General features: G+C 50.8%; 10 protein-coding genes across 10 annotated transcripts; 6 read left to right on the forward strand and 4 right to left on the reverse strand.

Annotated features, from left to right (window-relative positions):
* Positions 1-1,128: 1,128 nt before the first annotated feature.
* Positions 1,129-2,043, reverse strand: K489DRAFT_378660 (uncharacterized protein; the record flags this gene model as incomplete). The annotated part of the gene is made up of 1 exon (XM_033604456.1): positions 1,129-2,043. The coding sequence occupies one exon, from the start codon at positions 2,041-2,043 to the stop codon at positions 1,363-1,365; it is 681 nt and encodes a 226-aa protein (XP_033461281.1). The 3' UTR covers positions 1,129-1,362.
* Positions 2,044-4,579: 2,536 nt separating this feature from the next.
* K489DRAFT_400144 (ankyrin) lies at positions 4,580-5,714 on the forward strand. The gene is made up of 2 exons (XM_033606983.1): positions 4,580-5,102; positions 5,161-5,714. Exons 1-2 carry the CDS (start codon positions 4,702-4,704, stop codon positions 5,675-5,677), a joined length of 918 nt encoding a protein of 305 aa, XP_033461282.1. The 5' UTR covers positions 4,580-4,701; the 3' UTR covers positions 5,678-5,714.
* Positions 5,715-6,867: 1,153 nt separating this feature from the next.
* K489DRAFT_430226 (3-deoxy-7-phosphoheptulonate synthase) lies at positions 6,868-8,217 on the forward strand (the record flags this gene model as incomplete). The annotated part of the gene is made up of 2 exons (XM_033608405.1): positions 6,868-7,020; positions 7,090-8,217. Exons 1-2 carry the CDS (start codon positions 7,006-7,008, stop codon positions 8,215-8,217), a joined length of 1,143 nt encoding a protein of 380 aa, XP_033461283.1. The 5' UTR covers positions 6,868-7,005.
* A 315-nt stretch (positions 8,218-8,532) lies between these two features.
* On the forward strand, positions 8,533-10,987 carry K489DRAFT_378664 (S-adenosyl-L-methionine-dependent methyltransferase). Its single transcript, XM_033604457.1, has 3 exons — positions 8,533-8,964; positions 9,062-10,300; positions 10,404-10,987. Exons 1-3 carry the CDS (start codon positions 8,830-8,832, stop codon positions 10,596-10,598), a joined length of 1,569 nt encoding a protein of 522 aa, XP_033461284.1. The 5' UTR covers positions 8,533-8,829; the 3' UTR covers positions 10,599-10,987.
* K489DRAFT_378666 (DUF427-domain-containing protein) lies at positions 10,869-12,028 on the reverse strand. Its single transcript, XM_033604458.1, has 3 exons — positions 11,856-12,028; positions 11,079-11,797; positions 10,869-10,996 (listed from the first exon to the last, which is right to left on the reverse strand). The coding sequence occupies exons 1-3, from the start codon at positions 11,864-11,866 to the stop codon at positions 10,893-10,895; spliced, it is 834 nt and encodes a 277-aa protein (XP_033461285.1). The 5' UTR covers positions 11,867-12,028; the 3' UTR covers positions 10,869-10,892.
* Positions 12,029-12,178: 150 nt separating this feature from the next.
* On the reverse strand, positions 12,179-15,168 carry K489DRAFT_378667 (DUF221-domain-containing protein). Its single transcript, XM_033604459.1, has one exon. It carries the CDS (start codon positions 15,043-15,045, stop codon positions 12,349-12,351), a length of 2,697 nt encoding a protein of 898 aa, XP_033461286.1. The 5' UTR covers positions 15,046-15,168; the 3' UTR covers positions 12,179-12,348.
* Positions 15,169-16,400: 1,232 nt separating this feature from the next.
* K489DRAFT_316751 (fms interacting protein) lies at positions 16,401-17,141 on the reverse strand (the record flags this gene model as incomplete). Its single annotated transcript, XM_033601190.1, has 2 exons — positions 16,401-16,737; positions 16,798-17,141. 2 exons carry the CDS (start codon positions 17,139-17,141, stop codon positions 16,401-16,403), a joined length of 681 nt encoding a protein of 226 aa, XP_033461287.1.
* Positions 17,142-17,832: 691 nt separating this feature from the next.
* Positions 17,833-19,452, forward strand: K489DRAFT_178094 (putative 4-hydroxyphenylpyruvate dioxygenase). The gene has a single exon (XM_033599433.1). It carries the CDS (start codon positions 17,927-17,929, stop codon positions 18,983-18,985), a length of 1,059 nt encoding a protein of 352 aa, XP_033461288.1. The 5' UTR covers positions 17,833-17,926; the 3' UTR covers positions 18,986-19,452.
* Positions 19,453-21,037: 1,585 nt separating this feature from the next.
* Positions 21,038-21,964, forward strand: K489DRAFT_178118 (uncharacterized protein). Its single transcript, XM_033599434.1, has 2 exons — positions 21,038-21,417; positions 21,522-21,964. Exons 1-2 carry the CDS (start codon positions 21,180-21,182, stop codon positions 21,824-21,826), a joined length of 543 nt encoding a protein of 180 aa, XP_033461289.1. The 5' UTR covers positions 21,038-21,179; the 3' UTR covers positions 21,827-21,964.
* Positions 21,859-22,573, forward strand: K489DRAFT_422752 (uncharacterized protein; the record flags this gene model as incomplete). Its single annotated transcript, XM_033608242.1, has 2 exons — positions 21,859-22,129; positions 22,194-22,573. 2 exons carry the CDS (start codon positions 21,859-21,861, stop codon positions 22,391-22,393), a joined length of 471 nt encoding a protein of 156 aa, XP_033461290.1. The 3' UTR covers positions 22,394-22,573.
* Between the last annotated feature and the right edge of the window lie 364 nt (positions 22,574-22,937).

Genomic DNA, 22,937 nt, shown 5'->3' on the forward strand with positions numbered 1-22,937 from the left:
AACAAAGGCTTAAAAGGCATCAAAGCAGTTCTCCAACGCCTATATATGAAGCGCTTGATCAGCTGACCAAGGGAGCTCAGATAATGGCTACTTCAGCTGCGATCCTTCAATCGCGTGTTGTGGCCCTAGAAGAAGCAAACAAGGCTATGCATATACGCAAATCAAGGAAGAGGAAGGCATTCACTACAGAGAATGCCTTGTCCTTTCCTGAAATGCAGTACGTTGTTGAACAAGAGGAGGTAGAAGCACAAATCCAGGAGGAGATGCCGAGGCCCGTGAAGCGTATTAGAAAGTGTAGCAAGTGTGGCCGTCCAGACCATAACGCAAGAACCTGTGTATCATAAGAGTTAGTATTGATCTACCATGTTTTTCAATTTGAAGGTATTTCAACAATAATTGGTAGAGCAATCAATTGTTGAATGCTATGCTCTTTGATGCCTTGGACCGCGTTGGGGTATGGACCGCGTTGGGGTTCCCCGCGTTAGTCTATGGAAATTCTGATAAAGTAATAATATCTAATGCCTGAAGCCACAGTCAGGTGACTGTCATGTGACTGCATGACTCGTGCCTCCAGCAATAGTAGAGCGCAACGTGCGCTTGTTACGCGGCGGACGGGAGCTGACTGATATTGTCTAAAAATAGAATAAATGTTCTCGCTGAACTGTGAACGATGGTTCCCAGTCATACTTTGCATGTTTTGCACCGTGCATTGATGAGTTTGATATATGGTGATCAAGTACACAGCGGCGGGAACTAGCGCTTTCAGACATTTCCCCGGTTATGCACCGGCCAGATGGAATCCGTCCATGGCAAGATGGAATGGCCAGGACATCGACCGAGACACTCCGATCATGATCAACGACCTCGGACCTTCTGCAAAGATGCCGCGTCTGGTGCTAGAATTCAGGCGCTGGGGGTTCTCCAACAAGGATGTGGCATGAATGGCGCGTAGAAGTTCAACGCAGAATGCAGATAAAGGTTTGGATGCAAAACGTGTCTCGTTCGGCCTTGAAAAATGACTCATAAAATCTAAAATAGGCGGCCCGGACTAGCGGCCGCGAGAGTATACTGTGAGCTTGCCTGATGCGTATGGCGCCGTGAATCCGGCATGCTCCGTCCCGGAGAGAGCGTAGCATCCGTGTTCGCAACAATTCCTCGGCCCGGCAGCGCCGTGGCACCACTGTGTCAGCTCATGCTGAGCTGCTCAAGTGATTGGCGTCCTCGTTTCTTCACGATTCCTGAAGGTTTTGACATGACGCCTTGAGTATTATATCGTAGCTATGGACTAATGAACATCATTTTAACATCTGTGCATCCAGCATGAGGGTTTCCCCGACCAACCTCGAAAGCAATCTGGTCCTCTCAGCTGTTCTTTGGAGGATGTGCAGGAGTTCCAATACAGGTAAACCGGACACCGTTCCCACTTACTGAGAGCGGTAGGTGTTCTACTTCCGGCAGAACAGGAACACCTTCATCGAAGCGAGAGTTGTTCCACCATCGTGCGGCCGCCGAAGTCATTTTGGTCAAGCTACCAGGTGGACCGATGGCTCCGCTGTCGACTTCTGCAGCTGTCGCCACCCGCCACCAGGTGACTCTCGTCGCCGAAGGTAATCGAGCCTCGTAAGTCTTGCCGGTTTCCAATCCAGCAGTCGAGATCCAGAAGCGGACGTCAAATTGGTCACTTTCAAGCGGTCGGAGTGCACCGAATGGAGCTTGGAAAGACTTGGGCACTCCAGGCTCCAGCACAGTGAAGTTCTCGGCGTTCCATCCTCGCCTGGATCCGCCGAGCGTGGATATATGAAGAACACTTTGAAGCAAAGGTTCATCTTCTCCCTCTGGAATTAGCTCGATACCTCCTTCCCGTAGTGCGACGTCTGGCGGGAGGAGCGTGTCTGAGATGTAAATTACAAGCGCCTTGCCCGCATGGAGTGTTGCCGTGATCTGGAAGTCGAAGGCTTGCTTTCCTGAAAGGTTGAGTTCGTCTTGAACGGCATGCAGACTAATCGTTATGTGAGGACGTGAGATCGAAGAATCTGCCATCATAAGCAATAGTGCCAAACTGCAAAGGCGAATTGTGCGGGGAGAACTGTGAGAAAGATTCTGATGAATTAGAAGTCAGAAATGAGATCAGCGGACGATGACTGCCTGGCGAGGAGGCTGAACATGCCAAGCTTGACGCCAAGCCCATACTCTACCACAGCCCGCGATGGACCGGATCTATCATCCTCATCTACGTCACTTCGATAAACGCGAGATGCGCAACTCGCATGAGGCGAGTCCCATAAATCGACACAGCGGCAGATTGTAGGGAGCAAAGAAGACAAGTCGAGGCCCTCAACATGCCAAGGCCTGCGCCAAGACGATACCTCAGTACTTGACTGCAGATCGATTCTCTAGACATGCCATCAAGGTTTGACAACGCCAATATTAGGCCCCTAATGACTTCATCTCCAGCATTCACAATGCAGATCGTCATCTTGGCCTCTGCCGCCTCGCGCGGAGTGACCAACACACCTGCAGCAGGTTGTGCCGCATCTTAGTGCCAGACACCTTGGCTTGCTGATCGTCTCGTTTCTTTCACCCTCGCGCGGAATGACGACGTGCCTCAAGCGCAGTCATTGAGTGGACGGGCGAAAGCTGTGCCGCATCTTAGCACTAACCACCTTGGCAGTCGGATCGTTTCGATTTCTGCGGCTGTGCGCGGAACAATATTGAGCCTAATGACACGGGGCTATTGAGCGTAGAAGAGCTAGAGTTGCACCGCCACTCAGCATCGACGCTTTGGCTCGCTAACCCATTCGTTCCATTTTCTGACGCCTCGATTGGATCAGCGACAGTCTCAGGAATGTATTTCCGGAGGTAACCGGGGTGAAGTTGTGCTCCATCTCAGCACTAAGAAGTTGAGTTTGCGCCGATGTGCTGTTTGTCATCTCTAGCAGCCAATCGATCAAATCCATTCTCCAACGCATGTGTGATATCTTCGACTACCGCATTGGCTTCTTGGCATGCGCCAGGGCGCTTATCTTTGAGTCGCAAGACAGAGGCGTTACGTGACGTGCATGGATATCTTTCACGCTAACATACGGCGCGTCCCGCAACTACATTAAGGAATTCAACATCGGCGAACACCTACCTTCACTACAACTAATCACACAAACGGACAGCCAAAAATCAAAGATTCCTCGACGAATTATACTGTTGGAAAATAAGATTATGTCTCGTTACTGACAGAGGTGAAATCAGGAAAACAAATAATCTCATTGCACTTCAAGCTGTTGGCACGGATTGTAATATCGATGATGAAGACTTGAGCTGTGACTATTCAGAAACCGTTAGCCTCATGCTCGATTTCACGTATCTCGGCACCTACGAGGTAGCAGGTATGAATCATCCGAGATCTTCTCCAGCTCATCCATCCAACTATTAAAGTAGTTTGTGGGGTGTGCACGACATGCATCGTCGCCTTGCTATACTCGCCCGGCATTAGTATCGACGGGAAAGGATCATTATTGTCTCGCGCAAGCAGTTCGAATGGTCGGAAATCCTGTGCGCCGCTTAATTGGATGGTGCGTCATTGACGTATAGCTTTGGCATATGACCGGAAACGTGATGTTCTATAACAACGGACGTCTGCTCGATAGTGGCGAAGTTTGTTCCTACCGGATAGGCTTTCCACACCAAGGTCAGTCCGAGGGCTTGTAAGTATGAGCGAATCACGCTGAGGCCGTCTGCCATCGCCGGGATATTGTTGAAGACACCGGCTACAACGTAGGTGGACGATGGGTCGAATAACTATTCCGAGGCGTTGTAAAGGTTTGCGAGTTCTCCCATGAGACTTGCTATGTGCTGGCTCTGCAGATTGGGATTGTTCTTCAATTGCTCTGCTGTCGTTCCCGGTGGTAAAGGGGCGATGTGCGCGAGGATGGCAGCTGCTGGAGATATGATAGTGACCGCTGTGCAAGCATTCAAATGGGCGGTTGCCAGAAATATCTGTAGCGAAGCTGGCGGTCAGGTCACCATGCTAACTTGATTCATATGGACAATTGTTGCTCTGCCCAGCGCATGAGCAACTGTGCATCGCTGCTATGCTGTTGTCGATGCCATTTGTGTACGTTGGAATACAACAAGTAGTCTATGTGGCTGCAGAGAATGAGGGGAGGAGCTTCCTGCGGCTTATTTATTAATACAGGACTTTCTTGCAAGCACCGAGATCGTTCTGCTCACAAGATGCTGCAGCTACCTAGTTTGGTATTCTGATGAAGGATCTGTTCCACTGTTCTAGTAAGAAATGCGAGACTCATTTGAATCGGCCCGCTTTTGACGTACAATGGGTTCTCTTCGACCCAGAACAGGAACATTGCACGTGTTTGTACATGATTGCGCGTGGGCGTGATCGATTGTGATAAGTAGCGAAAATAATACGCTAGACAGGCAAGTGACAGACCAATTGCGTCGCAGGGCCTTAGGGCATCACACGAGCTTTTGATGCGGGCTCAAAGCGTCCCTACAACTCTATGCGTATGGCCCGTCTATGAAATATCAATATTCGTGTACCAGGATCGCGCTACATTAATGACTCATTCTCCGGCCTGCACAAGGCCATAGTTATTCTGTGCTTCTACGACTTGTCCTAGGAAGTGCAGGCTACAACATCGTTGAAAATCACGGAAGCGGAGAATCTGCGCAATCGATACGATTACGATGAGTCACACTGCCCATCACGAACCCATTGTCTGGAACGGCATCGTGTTTGAACAGCTCGATCCTCCCCAGAAATACCAAGTCAATCCATTCCCCATTATTCTCGAGGCCAAGGAGTATTGTGAAGCTGGCGATGTGACAAGGACCCTCGATGCCGTTGAACGAGGCCTTACGGTCGAAGCCCTTTCTATCGTCGACCTCTATCCCGTTTTCCTTCTCGCCTGCCGGACCGGACCTGCTGCGCTGGTGAGCGAACTGCTTGTCCGTGGCTTCGAACCGACATTGTTAGCAGCCCGAGAAGCGATAAATGGCAAGAATGTGGAGATTTTGGGATTGCTCAAATATAAAGGATGGGATCATCTCGGTCAATCGACAAAGGAGACTGTGCCTGGCCCACTATAGTGCGTGCTGAAATATGGTCCACGCTTGTGCCACAAACGCTGACACGTCTTTCTACAGTCTTGCAGTCTCGAAAGAGGATGCCGACCGCGACGTCGTACAATGGTTTCTCGACAATGGCGCGGATCCTGATCGTCGCTGTCTGATAGACAAGACAGCGCTCAGCTATGCTGTGAGCCACGCACCCCTCGACATCATCGAGCTCCTGATCGAGCATGTGCATCGCCCCCAGCATGGCGAATTATTACATTCTGTGGCTTTTCGCCCAACCAGCATGGGCGACCATGCAGCGCTTATAGAGCTTTTGCTTCGCCGTACACCTTTCGGAGTAAACAGCTTGATTTATGGCGGAGACGTCTACTCCCGTGCATTGATTGCGTATACAGGTGCAGGAACGCCACTTCATTTTGCCGCCCTCAACGACAGGCCTGAGGTGGCCAGTGCCCTGATCAATGCCGGAGCAAATCCAGCTATCTTGGACGATAAAGGGGATTGCCCGATTGACATCGCCCGCAGACAGAATTACGGGGCGGTAATCGAGGTTCTATTACGCGCTGAGAATCAAGAGCGAATTTAAAGACAAATAGCTCTTGAAATATACATGGATTCCAGAGTTTTCGCCATAGAATCGGACAGTTGTAGTGTGTGCGACATGATCGACGTTTGTTGACCTTCGTCTGGAGAGGGATGACTAGTCCCGGCGGGCACTACCAACGGTTGGGTGTGGTATCGCTGCTAAAGAGTTCTGCGGGTTGGGGCTGCACTTGCCGCCGTTGTCCGACTGCATCGGTATGACGTAAAGCATGTAAGGAACAGAAGATTCTGGCGGTTCTATTGCAGAAAACACATCCACGCACACACGTGTTCCTATCACAGGGCCGGGCTTTGCTAAAACACCATAGCAACATTCTAAAACACCGCGGATAAATTTAATCGACGAGACAATATATATATATTAGATTACTTATAAAACGTACTATCTAATAATTTTCGTTACCCGGATCTCTTTAATATATTAGACGGGATAATGACTATATAAAATTAAGTATAAAGCATACTATCTAATATTACTAAGAATCTACTAGTATTTCTCTTATTTCTATAGAAATTTATCCGACGGGATAATTTATATACTAGCTTACTTTATAAGCGTCCTATTAGATATTCGTAGTACTAAAAATAGCTAGCGGTACGAGTCGCTAATAAAAGTATATATAAGTTGTCTCGTCTGTTAAATTCATCCGCGGTGTTTTAGAATTTAGCTATAGTGTTTTATTAACGCCCCATAGGGCCATGCATGAGAAACGTCAGCCAATTTGCCCTGCATGATCGATGCCTCCACGGCAAGTTGACCGAAGCGGGAGAATCTCGGACGGTGAGGGCGCGCATGTGTCTCCAGGGCTTACCTGTCGCGACAATCGATCGTTATCGTCGTATATTGAAATTACCGAGAGTTTCTCACGGAAGCAACGGGCGCAGTATGAAATCGCTCGCGGCGAGGGATGAATGTGAGGCAGCGTTGCGGAATGTGAAGGATCCAGTGCTGCAGTACCTACCACTACCCAGATACCTATCTAGTGACCTCGAACGAAAAGTGTCTGTATAATTTTTTTGGTGACTAATGACAGCTACTATATGCAGATGTCTCACTACCTAGGTATATGGAGGTCCCTTTGACAATTCTCTTCACGCATTCCAAAACAACTGGACCGACTCCTCATACCGTTGTTCTATATCATTGTCCAGGTGCTCGTCCGTTCCATTTCCAAAAAAAAAAATCCATATCTGCCGCAGCTATACAGCGCTCGCTCTCAAGCATTTGAACGTCCATAGCTACATTCAACACAGCACATAAGTTTCCACCACTCATCATTCAGTGTGATCACCGAGTGAGCTATATCGACCATGTCTTCCACGACGGTGAGCTTGCAACTCGATTTCGGAGGTGTTACCGGCGGTCTCATGAACACTCCTGATAAGCAATGCTAGTTTTACGCCCCAAACGTTGCATTGGGTAATCGTGACAGCGTCGAGGATTGGCGCATTCGCGGCATCACTCCACTCACACCACCAGATTTACTTCAGCATGAGATTCGCCAGACTGAGAAATCGAAAGAGACGGTCATACAGGGGCGCAATGACTCTGTTGCAGTTGTTCATGGCACCGACGAACGCCGCCGACTTTTGGTCGTCGTAGGGCCCTGCTCCATCCACGATCCGGCCACGGCTCTGGAATATTGTGACAGGCTTCTAGAGCTCAAGAAGAAGTACGAGGACGACCTGGTTATCGTCATGCGATCTTATCTTGAGAAACCACGGACGACGGTCGGCTGGAAGGGTCTCGTCAACGACCCGGACATCGACAACACATTCAATATCAACAAAGGTCTGCGCCTCGCCCGTCAGATGTTCGTCGACTTGACCAACAAAGGCATGCCCCTTGCGTCGGAGATGCTTGATACCATCAGCCCACAGTTCACTGCGGATCTTCTTTCCGTCGGCGCCGTCGGCGCTCGCACGACCGAGAGTCAGGTTCACCGCGAACTTGCTTCAGGCTTGTCCTTCCCAGTAGGCTTCAAGAACGGCACCGATGGTACTCTCGGCGTTGCCATCGACGCAATAGGTGCGGTCAGGCATCCCCACCACTTCCTTTCCGTTACCAAGCCGGGAAACGTCGCCATCGTCGGCACCGACGGCAACGACGACTGCTTTGTAATCCTCCGAGGCGGAACACGTGGAACCAACTACGATTCGGCCAGCATCGCCGAGGCCAAAGCGGCGTTAGAAAAGAAGTCTCTCAGACCGAATATGATGATCGACTGCAGTCACGGCAATTCGCTCAAGAACCACATGAACCAGCCCAAGGTGGCTGCAGCCATCGCAGAGCAATTGCGGGCAGGTGAGACAGGGATCATGGGCGTGATGATTGAGAGTAATATCAACGAGGGTAACCAGAAGGTGCCCCCGGAAGGCAAGGCGGGATTGAAATACGGCGTAAGCATTACCGACGCATGCATCAACTGGGAGGACACGGAGATTGTATTGAAGGATTTGGCAGAGGCAGTCGCCGCGAGGAGGACACTGCTGGGCAAGGTGGAGCAGGTCAACGGCCACTAGTCGCGGCATTTTGTGGATCGTATGCAGCATGAATTAGAAGCAGTGGAATGCCATGTCCGTCATTGATTGCGGTCACAGTGATAATGTACATTTTCGCATGTCGTTGATTAGATTGATGTTTATCCACACAATGCTCGACCCTTATCTTCAAGGCTGAGCGGGCGCTCATATTGTACCTACCTGGGCGAAAGATAAAGATGATTCCAGCAGCTTCGAGTTTTGTAGATCGCTTCACGTGCGTCATTCGCACTCGGCTGATATTTGTCGTAGATTCGGATTTCCCACGTCGCTGAGATTTAGTAATTAATGAGCAAAGATCCATGAATAGCGCGATGAATGCTGCATACCTAGGTATGTGTAGATTATCGACTGGCAAGTAGTTCCCCAAGACACTCCCGTGGCAACAGCTATAACGATTGAAATGCAGATTGAATAAAGCTGCAGACAAAGCTCTCAGCCCGAGCCATTGGGGAGAGCTCCAGCTTCCTTCCGATGAAATTTGGCCGCATAATTCAGGGTCCATGAACTCGTTTTGCTCGTTGTCGTATCACATTTGAGATTCATTCACCACTCTTGACAATCGCTTCATCATCTGTCCATCGTTGTCCCATCATGGCGGCAGATCTGGGCGACGCTCACCGCAATCCGGGAGCCTCACTCTTGGAGGACGACTTCGAATTTGTCGAGACTCCCAAGGCGCCGCAGCCGAAGAACTCAACAACCAACTTTGGTGTCAGAACGACCGCGGTATGTAGAGCACCAGGACGGAAACCTCGACTTCTTATTGCCTAGTTTATCATTCGTCTTCAATCCTCTCCGTACTGACTTCCTTTCTAACACACAGTATCCAGCCATCAAAAACGCACCACTTCCCGCCGACGGTCCCGCCAGCGATACGTTCAACACACTCTTCCTTGTCACCTTGCTCGTAATCATTCCCGGATACTTTGCCTGGCAATGGCGCGGTGGAATCTTCACCTTCCTGTTCTTCGCCATCTTCACCACGATTCCCATCTTAATCATCTTCTGGAGCACTGCGTCAACAATGTCACCTCGCCTGAACGAAAAGGCTCGCTTTCCTGGTGCGCCAATCGAACACTACTTGACTTTTCACAAAGAGAGCGACCGTCGCACGTATCGCGGCAAGAACAAAATCCCAATGGAGACCTTCCACGAGAAATACTTTGCTGGCGACGTCGACTTCAACGGCGACGCTCTCGAGGTTATGGAATACCGTCACGATTGGGCCAACTTCCGCTTCACCCTCAGCTTGTACTGGTTCTTCTTGACTGGTATGATTCCTGAGGTGATCATGCACACGCGATCCCAGGACGAGGAGCAAGTCCGCGATCACTACGACCGCGGTGATGACTTCTATGGCTGGTTCCTGGGTCCGCGCATGATCTATACTTCCGGAATCATCTCCGATCCGTCGCACGAGGAGACTCTGGAGCAACTACAGGACAACAAGCTCGCGATTGTCTGCGAGAAGATTGGTCTTCGCCCAGGTGAGAAGATGTTGGATATCGGTTGTGGATGGGGTACCCTGACCAAGTTTGCATCGGCCAACTACGGTGCTCACGTCACTGGTGTCACCCTTGGGCGCAACCAGACTGCCTGGGGCAATGGCGGTCTTCGCAAAGCCGGCATTCCCGAATCACAGTCTCGCGTCCTCTGCATGGATTATCGTGACATCCCAGTGCCGAGTGGCGGCTATGACAAGATCACCTGTCTCGAGATGGCCGAGCACGTCGGTGTGCGCCACTTCAGCACTTTCCTGCATCAGGTCTACGACATGCTCGACGACGACGGTGTCTTCTTCCTGCAGATCGCCGGTCTGCGAAAGAGCTGGCAGTACGAGGATCTGATTTGGGGTTTGTTCATGAACAAGTACATCTTTCCTGGAGCAGATGCGAGTACTCCGCTCGGCTGGTTCGTCGATCAATTGGAAGGAAGCGGATTTGAGGTCAAGGGTATCGACACCATTGGCGTGCACTACTCGGCTACCATCTGGAGATGGTACCGAAACTGGATGGGCAACAAGGACAAAGTCATCGCCAAATATGGCATTCGATGGTTCAGGGTGAGTCGACAGTCTTTCAGCTTGACTTGCTCTCGTGCGGTGCCGGAAAATGCTCAGTTTATGAATTTGTTGAGTGCTGACATTTGTGGCAACGCCACTTTAGATCTGGGAATTTTTCCTCGCCTACTCCACCATCATCTCTCGTCAAGGCTCAGCAACCTGCTACCAGATCACTCTGGTCAAGAACATCAACAGCGTGCACCGTATCGAGGGTGTTCCTTCACAATACAGCCTATCCGGCGCTTTGGAGGCAGCCAAGGCGGCGGGCAAAGCTCTGTTTCCTGGCAGCAAGTACTAAGCACGCCTGAATTTACTTCGCAACATTTCCACAATCGCCATGGAACAGCACTGAAAGACCTGAGTGCGGCATTTTGTATTATACCTTGGCTTGGTCTTCATTTCTCACGTAACCACATGTACACCATTGCTGTGAAACATGTAAAGTTGCACTTTTCTCCGTTCTGGTTCGGTGATGCTTGAAAGTGCACCCATGGCGAATACTTCTTGCAGATCTTGAGCAAGAGATACAATTTCATATTCATGGTTTGACCTCCTTCAGGGTGTGCATCGCAGGTTAAGTCCTCTCTTGTTCTCACTTTGCAGCATTGCCTGAAGGTGGGCCACGGGGCGGTGGCCGCTCCACCACGACACCGTCAATCTCGATATCGACCTTCTCGTTGTAAAAGCAGCACAAGCCTGCATATTGGACGCGAAGATTAGCGGAGTTACGCACGATACTCTGGGGATATGGACTCGAAAGACGGAAACGACCACGTACCTTCAATCTTCGCACATTCAATCAGCGGCTGATCATAAAACCACACGATGTCCTCATGGAGCTTCCCATCCACCTCGACCGAGAAGTATTCAGCGGAGCCTTTATACGGACAATGCGTCACCGTCGAACTCGGCCGCAGCACATCCTGTCGAATCGCTCTTCGCGGTAGGTAGTACCGACACGGCAAACCCGTCTCGTACAAATGCATCGAATGTGCCGCTTCGGCAACGATCTGCCCATCGATGATGATGCGGATTGGACGCGAGGAGCTCAGCACGTCGATGCGCTTGAAGGGGTCTTTGGGATGTATGAAGATCGGCGTATCCTCTTCGAACCATTGATCCATGGCGTCGAATTGGATTCGGACAAGTCCCGAGAGTGATGCGGCTGGGCCGGAGAGGTTGTCGGCGAAGATGAGGATGCTCTCGGGAGCAATCCGGTCGCCGGTTGTCACGTTATATGAGGTTCCTAGGACGAAGCCAGTTTCAGGGTGGTTGAATTCTTGGTTTTTGATGAATTTGATGTGCTCGCGATCGGTCGGGAGGTCCCTGCTGTGTATGTAAAACTGTGGATAGAAGGGATGTTCCCAGACATAGAGAGCCTCTACGCTCGATACGAGATATTGGCCATCGAAGAGGGTCGAGATCTTCCGGGAGGTGGCAAGAGTTTTGTGTGGGCCTGCAGTGCCGAGATCCAGGGCAATATCTTTTGCTGGCAGACTGAGTGCACGCATGCATCAGCATTGGATCTCATCATGCTGGTAAAAGATTATCTTACGTTGGCGGCATATTGCCGTGATTGAGCATCTGTATTCGACCTCTGCTAGTGATATATCGCACTTTACGGGGGGATTTGCAATTTCGAGATGACAACGAGCTCAGTATCAGCGACGGAGCCTGGTGTGAAAAGGGACTTATTTCATTTGCACTCTCAAGATGAGTAATTTGGAAGGTTGAGGCATTATTCAGGTTCACGGAGTCGTACGAACGGAAAGGTGGAAGTAGTTGTGCTCTCCAGCTAGTGGGGTCACTGAATGGGTATGTCTGGAAGCGATCTTACTGTTGACGATCGCTGGAGGTTACAGTTGACTTCTCGCTCCGAAAGGAATGGGTTTTCATTATTAGAAACTACAGCTATTAAATTTAGACCATGGGAAGGATAACTTGATTCCTGAATCAATGCATGACCAACTCCTTTCAAACGCTTTTCTAAACTCATGACGTGGGTATCATATGCAATTCTTGACTCTCTTTGCGCAAAAGCTGTTCCCTCACACAGTCTCTTCGCCGTCAGCGACCACTTCGATCGGATCCGGCGATCGGGTCTCAGTGCTTGTGGCACCATAGCCGCTACTAGAATCCTGTGGAGATAGATGTCCCTCACCAGCGATCCAGACACCTCTCAACGGCACAACAAGACTAGGATTGATGAACTTCGTGTCCGTATCTATTCCCTCGTCATCATCCTCTCCCGGCCTATGCCACTTCCGTCGTCGTCTGCTGCGTGCTTCCAGATTTGCGCGTGCGCTTGGGAATCCTGTGATATCGGCCCACACGTTTCGCTCCAGGCCGGAGAAGATGGCACTGGCTGACAAGCTGGTCGTTGTGCTGGATTCTCCGGGCGGGCTTATGATCCCGTCCGCATAACGCTCTTCTCGGCGCACGCTAGACAGCGCGATAAACTTCATGAGCGGTTTATAGGTCTTGCCATAAACCACTGACATGCCCATTGTGAAGGCAAGCAGTGGAACCATCAACACTGAGCGACGTGGAGCTTGTTTGAAAACGAGCTGGCCCGCAGTGGTCAGCTGGAAGAAGATCAGACCCATGAAAATTCGATCACATATCATTCCCCATGCACGACCTGTCGCTTGCTGTCGGTGGTCCATAGCATACAGAAGCTGGTATTTGTAGACGAAATGACCGAGCATGAAATAGAGCAGACCAGCGAGAAGAACTTGCCAAGATTGTCGCAAGACGGAGTAGACCATGCAAATGATGAAGATTAGGAGTGCGTTTGGCAGATAGAATCCATAAACGAAGATCGGAGGCTGAACCAATTCGGCGTAGTCTCGAGGTGTCTTGGCGCCCATGCGATAGATCGGATAGAGACTCACAGAGCCCATTTCGAGCAAACGGAAGGGAAAAAGACCAATCCCCTGAAGGATTATGAAGTTCACGTAGAATGACAGTAGAGCTTGCAGTGACAAGGCAAGTGTATAGGCGACTGTGCGAAAGTCCTTCAGTGCGTCGCCAAACTTCTCAAAGAATCCAGCGATGCTGAGATAGGTCGACGCCGTGCCAAGAACCATGAACACGACAAAGAAATTGAAGAATGTGAAGAAGAAATTCTTCGAGATGGAAGAGAGCTCGATGTCACCCTTCGAGATTTCGCCCTGACACCATGAGAGACCGTAGTATAGGTATGGCACGAGAACCATTAGCAGTGATGCTATCAGCGTAGGCACTTGCGTATTGATGAGGGATCGAATGTTCTCGTGGACTTCTAGGGCTTCGGCAAGTTGCGGTAGAACCTTTCGGATGGCTTCAAGATTGAGTAAACCAGCGATCGGAATGAAAATGACCACCCAAGTTATCGTCAACAGACCAATGATCAGCGTGACCGTCCATGCACGTATCATGCGGCTGCTTCGCGACATGTATGTGTTCGGCCAGATAACATCCGTTGGTGTAGGACTTTGATTTGCGATAAGTTGCAGCGGAGAGGGATGTAGCACTGCCTGAATGGTCATTTGGCAAGACGCGACAGAGTCCATGGTGATGAACGCCAACGGAACGGGATCGAATTCCGATTCCCTTAGTCGTTTGATGCGATCATCAATCTCCTTCAGCTGTGTCTCATAAAGTTCAATAGCATCAACGCGTCGCATTCTTAGCTTCATGAAGCCATAGCGTACAACAGCTTTTGGCCGACTTTGCGTGTATGGCCACCGTGGAAGCCGCGAAGTGGGCTGTGTGAGCCCGCTGGTCTCTTGATCATCGCCAATGCTGTCATCAATGAGTATTGGCTGTGGGGGGTTCTGTTGAATGACAGGCAACGCCGCTTGAGCACGCTGAATCCCTTGATATCCCATATAGACGGTGTATGCCTCCTCTAGTCTTCGAAGAATGTCCATTCTCTTATCCATGGCCTGGTCTAGCTCTTTCCAGTTTCGACACAACGTCACGCTTTCTACCCTGCCAATATCTAGGCTCTCCACGAACTCTTTGATCTTCGTCTCATGCTGCATGTACTTTGGAATACCAGAAAGTCGGATGGTCCTGTCGGTGACGGTGGTTTGAGACCCCAAGTACTCCTGTCGAACCTCGATGACCTTGCGCGTTGTAGAGATGATGAGATAAATGGCGATGCCGGAGAAAAGGTATGCAAAGATCACGTACATCCAGAGCCAGTCGTTCTCAAAGTCCGGAATGTAAGGCAGCGTGAAATTGCCGTGACTGCTGTTGTAGGCATGTATGCCATCATTAAAGAGCAGATTGACCTGTTTCGAGCTTCCAGCATGCTTCGTGTGGTTTCCATGGTCGGTCCCATTGCCTGATATAGGGTCATCCTCGGGGTTTGCATCGTGAACTGGCTTAATCACGATGAGTGAGAAAATCAGAGTCAAGAAGAGGAACTTCATGGCCATCTTGAAAAAGGTAAGAAAGACATATGCGTCTAGTCCGGCCGAGGCAAGAATCTGTTGATCCGTGATCCTCCACAATGGCATGATCCATCCGAAGAAAGAATTGGGCAATTCTGGCAAGGCCGTCTCGTCATTCTGGCGTTTTCGCGCGGCATATAGCCCACCCCAGCGAGGTCTAAGGATGCAGAAGGATAGAAAGGCACCGACGCCCAAGGTGAGCGAGAAGAGGATTTGGATAGTCGTGTCCCGTGGATGAGTTGTGCCGAGAAGATCTCCTAAACTCGGGGGCTTATCATCCTCCCATATACTGAAGTCAACCATGTCGACTGCTGGCACGCTGCTGCTGGATTGCGGCGCGAGTGCATCTATGCAGGTAGACAAGGGTCGAGAGATTGTCCTCCGAACATCCGTTTCGAGACTGCAGTTCCGCAACACATGGACTGTAGTGCCGGATTATCTCCGTTCCCCGGACGCCCAACGACATCATGAGCAAATCGTCACATGCGGTTTCCAAATGTCAAATCAAGCTTTTGGGCTTCCGTACAGAAATCGGCTCAATATCATAGGGTTTGGGTAAAGGACTCGTCGAACTTCATGTGTATGGGTCCAGGCGTTTGCTATTCCAGATTACTATACAACTAGAAGGTGACGCTTGAGGCGAGGATACAATGCGATTGTGACGAGCAGCCCCGGCGACGGATTTTGTCTACCTCGACGCCGAAAACATGTGCGTGTCCATCTCAGGAATCTCCTTTGATGGTAATGCAAGGTTAAACGACTAAGTGACTTTTAGAGTGTTAGGGAGAGATAGCAACGAAGCCATTCGAAGATCCACATGAGTCTTGGGCAACAATGTTTCGTAGTTAATTACTACAACCAATGGTGCTTAAATACTATTCTGCCACCTTTACGAGTGCCATGACTGTAGGGTGTAGAAGAGGTGGTGGTCCCGAAAAGAGGTGCAGCGCATGAAACTATTCTCATTACGTTCACTGAAGGCCACGTGGTCTTGCACAAGAACCGTTTCAATGTTCTTGGTGGTCATATAGACAATGATCCGCGATCCTTGACTGTTTGAAAACCGGTCTCGTAGCAACCATCAGGACGTTGGTTGATGTCACACTGGAGAGCCGCCCTTGCCACCAGAGCAATCCGCATTCGGCTGAGATACCTGTCCGTTCTCGGCCAAAACTGAAACTGCAGGCTTGACCGCAAAGGAGAGCGTCGTCTGTCCAGGTTCAACTATGTGATCAAGGGAAACTGTCATCCAGTAGGTATGCCATGCTCGGACTTGCGCTCTTGATGGTCGAAGTACTCGAACGACAAGTGACAGCATCGTGTGGTGCAGCTGGTTGAAGTCGATCCTAAGCACCAGGTGTACGAGCAGGATGCTCAACAGATGAAGTGAAAACACTGTGCGACCGCATCCTTTCGAGGGCCTCTCTTGCACTATCGCGCACGTGTGCATCTCCTGAATAGTGGTGGTTCATCTGGATTCTCGCGATCGGTTTTTGGCACGGCCTTGTGCTTGTGCAATCATCGGTAGCATCGTATTCATGGACCTCGGGCTATGCGCAGGATCCTGAATAGATGCACGGACATAGAGCGCGAGCCGCATTAGTGATGCAAAGACTTCTGATCGTCCGAGAGCATTCCTTCCGGAAAGTCCGACTGCATCATGTATGCTCCGATGCCTCACGCGCCAATTCAGCCACCTTAGCCGCCGCCGCCTCCCTCACGTCGAAGATCTTTCGCACATTGCTCTGAGCAGCCACCCATTTCTCAATTTCCAGGTCCAATTTACCGAGCTCATCTTTCTTCTCTGTCGTTTCCTTCACGAGGACATCTTTCTGCTTTGCCAGCGCCAAGCGCTGCTCCTCTAGTGCCTGGCGTGCAGTGTGCTCGTCCTGAATGCGCGCAATTGTGAGATCGTGGTCAGAGGCTTCGGCGTGCTCGGGATGCGCTGATAGAAACTCGTCGACGGGTACCATCGGCAATTGCTGATATTTGTGGCTAAAGATCAAACCGTCAATCGTCCGCTCTCCCACATAAGATCAAAGCGCAAAGACTTACTCGTAGTCCTCGCACGCAGCGATCTCTCCGCGCAGATGTCGCTGCTCGTAATATAGGTTTTGGAGCTGAAGGTGTAGACTGTCGATCTCCTGGCGAGCTTCGGTGGTTTCTTGCTTGGTACTCCTGACACCCAGAACAGCCTTGCGATTGAGTCCACGAAGCGTGGCTAACTTCGCATTCATCTGCTTGCGCATTCGAAAATTGGCAGCCTCCAAATCTGTGCCAGCGCTTTGACTCTGCAGACCAAGCTCATCAATAATTTGTAGACATTGCTTCCGTGCCTCGATCGCGGCGTTAAGGACCTCCAACAGTGCGGGATCAGTCACAAGTTGTTCTGTGGTCATGATTGCTGAATTCGAGGCAATAATGTTGACAAGGTGATCATTGACTATTTCCCAGACTCAACACAACATTCTCGCGATGTCGAGCCTGAGCGTCTCGAAAGTTTGGGCTTCGGAGTCCATCACTCTGTTTATGCCTGAGGCCAAATATAGAATGCTCGCATCTCCCGCAACTCGATTTTCAACCACCACCTGGACACCTGCGATGTCTGTCCCCGATACTGACTTCACTTTCGGCAGCAGTTTCATCGTGATAATCATCGTATGATGAGAGCAGAAGCTGGACAAATTTCCACAGGGCCGAGCTTGTGTGGGAACCATTTCTGCATGTCTAAAGTTTGGCTGTTTCCATCAATGCAGGGAAGCCTGTCCGAGAGCTTGAATTGTATCAATGCTGGCTGCGCATTTGCATAGCGGACATGACAGACCATTGAGACGAACAAAATATATTCTCTTGCCGGGTCTCGTCGCAAACGATAAATCGGGCTCGTGGATCCATAGTAGCAGGATGATTAAAAGAAGGATGCATACATGTAGCTGTACAGCATCATGCGACAAACTCTACGTCATCATATGCTCATCGCTCATAACAACAACCTGATGGCCGCACCGATAGGATCCGGTCGATAGTGGAACGTCTATTGAAAGTGTGATCTCATATATATCGAACTGGACTCGGCATCTAGTTTCTACTACATACTCAATCTCACAACGACAGCCCATCATTCGTTCGCAGGAGGGCTGCAAAACACTAAGAATCACACACGCACAGCGATTCGACAACTATCATGGCAAATATGGAAAGTCTCGGCCAGATTCCGCTTGCTTACGCTTCGTGCTCCATTGGGTGTCGTGATGAACATACAATGCCCAAGAAGCTCGCCGCCATCTCTGCAGCCGGTTTTCAAGCAATCGAATTGTCCATGTCCGACCTCGTTTCTTTTGCCAATCAACATCTCGGCCGCGCCGATGCCAACGAGATAACGGGAACTTCCTATGATGCGCTCTGCGAAGCTGGCACCGAAGTCCGTCGTCTTTGCGCCTCGCAAAACCTTTCCATCCTGGTTCTCCAGCCTTTTGAAAACTTCGAAGGTTGGCCGAAGGCAAGTCCTGAGTATCGTGACGCATGGGATCGCGTCAATGGTTGGGTACGAATAATGCAGGCTGTCGGGACCGACCTGCTACAAGTTGGTTCTTCAGATTCGCCTGCAGAAAAGATTGGTACAGACCGCGCGCGGTTCGTGGAGGATCTCCGCGACTTGGCCGACCTCCTCGCCAGCAAGGGCTTCCGCGTGGCGTACGAGAATTGGTGCTGGAGCACGCACGCGCCGGAGTGGAAGGACGTATGGGACATCTGTCAAAAAGTCGACCGCGAAAACTTCGGCTTGTGTTTGGATACCTTCCAGTCGGCTGGAGGTGAATGGGGAGACCCGAGGACGAGCAGTGGGCTGAGAGAGGATGCTGGTCGCTCGAAGGAACAGGTTTTGAAGGATTGGGAGGCTTCCTGTAAAAGCCTCGCCGAATCGATTCCGAAGGAGAAGATCTTCTTCTTACAGATCAGTGATGCTTACCGGCCAAAGCAACCCTTCGAGGACAAGGAAATCGATGGTCTTCGACCGCGCGGGCGCTGGAGTCACGATTTTCGTCCACTACCATTCGAAGGATATTTGCCTGTGGTAGATTTCACGCGAGCTGTTCTTGCAACTGGTTTTCGGGGATGGTTCTCTTATGAGGTTTTCGACGGTGGTCCAGACGGAAAGGGCAAGGACTATGAGCTTGATGATCTCGCCAAGAGCGCCATGGCATGTCAGAGGAGGCTCATGGACGCATGTAGAGCACCTTCATGATGGATATGCCTTGCTTTTCGGATGCAGCTGCATCGGTAAGACGCTATCATGATAGCTCAATGGTTTCATTGACATCTCGGTCGCATCTTTCGCGCACGAGTGTTGCGCTGGATTCTAGGCCTACTGCTGCCGGCAATGCGCAGTTGGTTGAGCTGCCTCGCCAGCATGACCGTCCTTGAGGGATAATCTAGCATGCAAAGGCAGGACTGTGCTTGCTTGTCCCGCGATCGACGCCTTGCGGTCCAATGACCAAATGATTACTTGCTTGCATGTACTCTGACATTGCGGGTGACGTGCCAAGCTGCAGATAGCACCGCCGTGTGCTTGAGACTTTGAGACTTAAGACTTGCGTTCATTAAGACTTGTCGTCAAGTAGCGCGGAGTTCGATCCAACACAGCTGCAACGATGTTCTTTGTGCCGTTGTACCACCTCGGGAGTGCCAACCCGCGCCTAGGGTACACCCATGAACCATCCCATGTTTCTCATCTTCCGGGCGCACGAGCGTGCATCCCTTGCGTGGTCGTTGGTGTTGGTTCCTGCATTCATTCCACGAATCGCTACGAAGGGCCGTTCCTTACCCGCAGGCTAATTTGAACGGCGTGTTGTCGGACGACATCTGAGGGTTGTCGACGTCACGTCTTGAAGTGAGCGTCGTGATCCATTCGAATCGAGCATGTCAAATGATGATCTCAGTCGTACACAATGCGTTCGTTGTCGATATTGCATGGCGTACTCGTGATGCGAAAGTTCGTGGTGTCAGCACGCGCGACGAAGATTGGGACGGGGCGCATTGGCCAGCAACTTCGCGATCATCCATTGATAATCGACTCGCTGCCGTCCTCATTCAGCCATGTGCGAATATTCGCGATACAAAGCATTGCTCTTGAAAAGCTTGCATAGTAGAACTCTCTTGAGCGCGGGTGTTTCGAGTGAATGGAAAAAGGCCGCGGACGAATATTGTCGTGTTCGAGTAGGACGATCAATTCTGCGGGCTGGACACTAAAGACTGACCGACAAAATCAATAACGTGATCAGACAGCGACCCCGGGTCTATCTGGACTGCTCCTACTTTAATTACGCGCACTCACCAATACTCTATACTCTTCCCACAGTGTCTCAAGACCGCTATCATGGCTCAGCCAAGTCGGCCCAAGAATCTGTGTTGAAACACGCGGCCTGCATATCCCTGCTCACCGGGATGATCATGGGCGCTTGGCTCTGCTTCAGTAGTGGCGGCCTGCTCCCATCATTTCTACTCCGCATTCCGAAGTGACCGCATGAGCTGCAGACAGTCCCGGCGGTATCGTTTCACCATCCATGTTCATCGTCGCACACCTACGGCCAGAGTGTAATTCAAGATTGTCGGTGAAGCAAACCAAAACAAAAAACCAGTCAAGTAATCACATTTGAAATCGCGATCCACACTGATCGACAAAGTCTGTCCCCAGAATGCGTGGCTTGAGGGGGGCATATGGTTTGATCCACACCAGTGCAGCCACGAATTGTGCTCACCGATTAAATTCCCGAGAGTTATGCGTTCACGCCGTCCGTCTGCTCATTTTACTGGCCGCGGGCATCACTTAACATCTGTCCGAGTTTAGCGGCTCCTCAAACATCACAGAATGGTCCAATGACGGAAAGGTCAGCCAACAAGGTAGGTAACCACGTTGCTTCTGTAGCAGGCCCGTGGAAAACACATAACATAGGTCTTTCGCACTCGACTTCTTCTCCCCGCCCTTCTTTGCTCGAAACTCGTGCAACATTCGACGCATTGACCACGCAGCTGCTGCTACTACCGTTGCCGCTGAGGCCTGCTCGTCGCCAGCAGGACGCACCGGACTACCTACTATGCATGGCTCCCTCGCATCTCCAAGCTAGCGGTCCGCGGCCACTAAGCGCTCGATGCTGATGGAAGAAAACGACTGTTGCTGAGGGTGCCCTCCCATCATCGTGGTCTTCTGGACCTCCCCGATCCACGCGTTCATTTGCTCTCGATGTCTGCGCCTCCCTGGAGGCCCCCCCAACGTAGTGTGGGCCGGCAGGAAAGTCGGAGATTTCGTTACGGCATTTTCACTCAAATCGACTTTTGGATGACTGCGGCTGTCATCCTCGTCGTTATGAGTGGTGCATGCACGGCGTTCCGCATCCGCATAGTTGGAGCTTCTCCTGATGCTTTGACAGCAAACGTTCTGAATGGAGAGAGGAAGAAAGATACCTCCGCTGCTACACATGCGGTGCCCAAAGACTGGTCTGCGCCTAGCTATGGACTCTATTCACTTCGATAGATTTCCTTTCTGGTTAGCCGCATTCCAGCCCAACATCAGTCAGTCCGTTGAAAGTCACACAAGCACTGCCTCTTTGGTATATTCCACCCCCTTTGGAGCTCTTGAAGCGCGATGCGACCGCCAGTGGAGTCTCTTATCACACGCAGGTCAGCAAAATGAACGCATAGTTCCCCATCGTGATCTCTTGGCACCAGGATCCTTGTGTACATCGCTCTGCTTCGATTTTTAATTGACATGAAGTAACATCAAGTACCATTCATTATTGCAATTTCGGCTTTGGGCTGCCACAAGACGATCCACCTTTCTTCATCCCTTGCGTCGAGGCTTCGCTTTCTGTCCTTTTGTGTCACCACATCTTCAGGACGATTGGCCATCATCACGTCTTCAACGACCACATGTCTCGTCGTCTTGCCAGTGCTACAGGGATTATCCACGGCCGTCTCCGATAGCATCACAAGCGTGGAATGTGACTGCGAATATTTGCTCGCAGAATTAGGCTGTGTGAGCAATTTGTCGACGTCCTCCCTCCTGGAGTCGACGTTTCCAGAGACATAAATTCTCGAACGAGTCCGCTCAACTTTCTTGAGATGGCTCATAATTCCAGCCCTGTTCTCCAACGAGCTTCATCCGCATCATCCGCATCATCTTTTAGCAACGGCGTTACTCCATTCTTACCCGCTGAAAACATGATTGATCCCACCTGCATTCATGGCATTCTGCACCACGAATGCCAGTACTGCGACTGGCGGTTGGCCCCTGGGTTGATCGAGAATTTTGGAGCTCACACATTCGACCCGACGGCATCGACTCGAGTCGATTTCCGCGCTACATCATCTAACGCCACAACCGTTGAAGAAGGTATGTCGATCATCGGCGTCAAGATTTCACACGAGAGTCGTCACAACAAAACTGACTTCAGTAGCTGTCTCGAACAACAATGGCGACGAGACCGATGACGGGGAAACTTTGTTCCAGATCGAATTCGATCGCATCGCGCCTGGCGAGCTCACGTTGACGCAGGAAGCCGTCGGGGACAGTCCCTTGGGCGGGACAGGCTCCACCCAGAGCGGAACTGGGAAGGTGATCATTCACCAAGAGAAGGAGGAGAAGACGAAGAAGTAAGATAGAAGCCGGGGTGAGACTGCGATTCTGTGTGGAGCGGATGTTCTCATCTGCGCAACTGTGGCCTTTATAGCTTTTCATGTGCTGTACTAGAATGGAATCTGATCTACCACTGTACTTTCTCCTCTCTTGGGCACGCCTGGCGTGTATATTGCGGAATCGTGACGTGTTCTCCCACTGCTCACGTGCTCGAGACCACAGCCCAAAGAAGACTCAATCTCGCTGGCAAAAGGAAGTATGTGTACAAGCTGAGCCTCTGCTAAAATCCTGCGACGTCTCCTATGGTTTCGCATGGGCGACATAATTATCAATATTGCTGCTGAGCCCGATTAACTTAATTAAGGGCTGAAGCGCTGTTGCACCACGACCAGCCAGACGTGTCCGAAATCTCAACTCTCGAATATCTACCTTGTGCGTCCCTCCTTGATGACTTCTTATTTCACCGTGCACGAGGCGTCGCGCCTGCAACAGCGTCCTCTCTATGGGTGTTGTGATCGTCACTTCATGCACGCAATACAGCGCCCATGCTTCCTTCGCGCATAGT

The sequence above is a fragment of the Dissoconium aciculare genome (genome assembly GCF_010015565.1).
Source record: "Dissoconium aciculare CBS 342.82 unplaced genomic scaffold K489scaffold_4, whole genome shotgun sequence".
Classification (NCBI taxonomy): domain Eukaryota; kingdom Fungi; phylum Ascomycota; class Dothideomycetes; order Mycosphaerellales; family Dissoconiaceae; genus Dissoconium; species Dissoconium aciculare.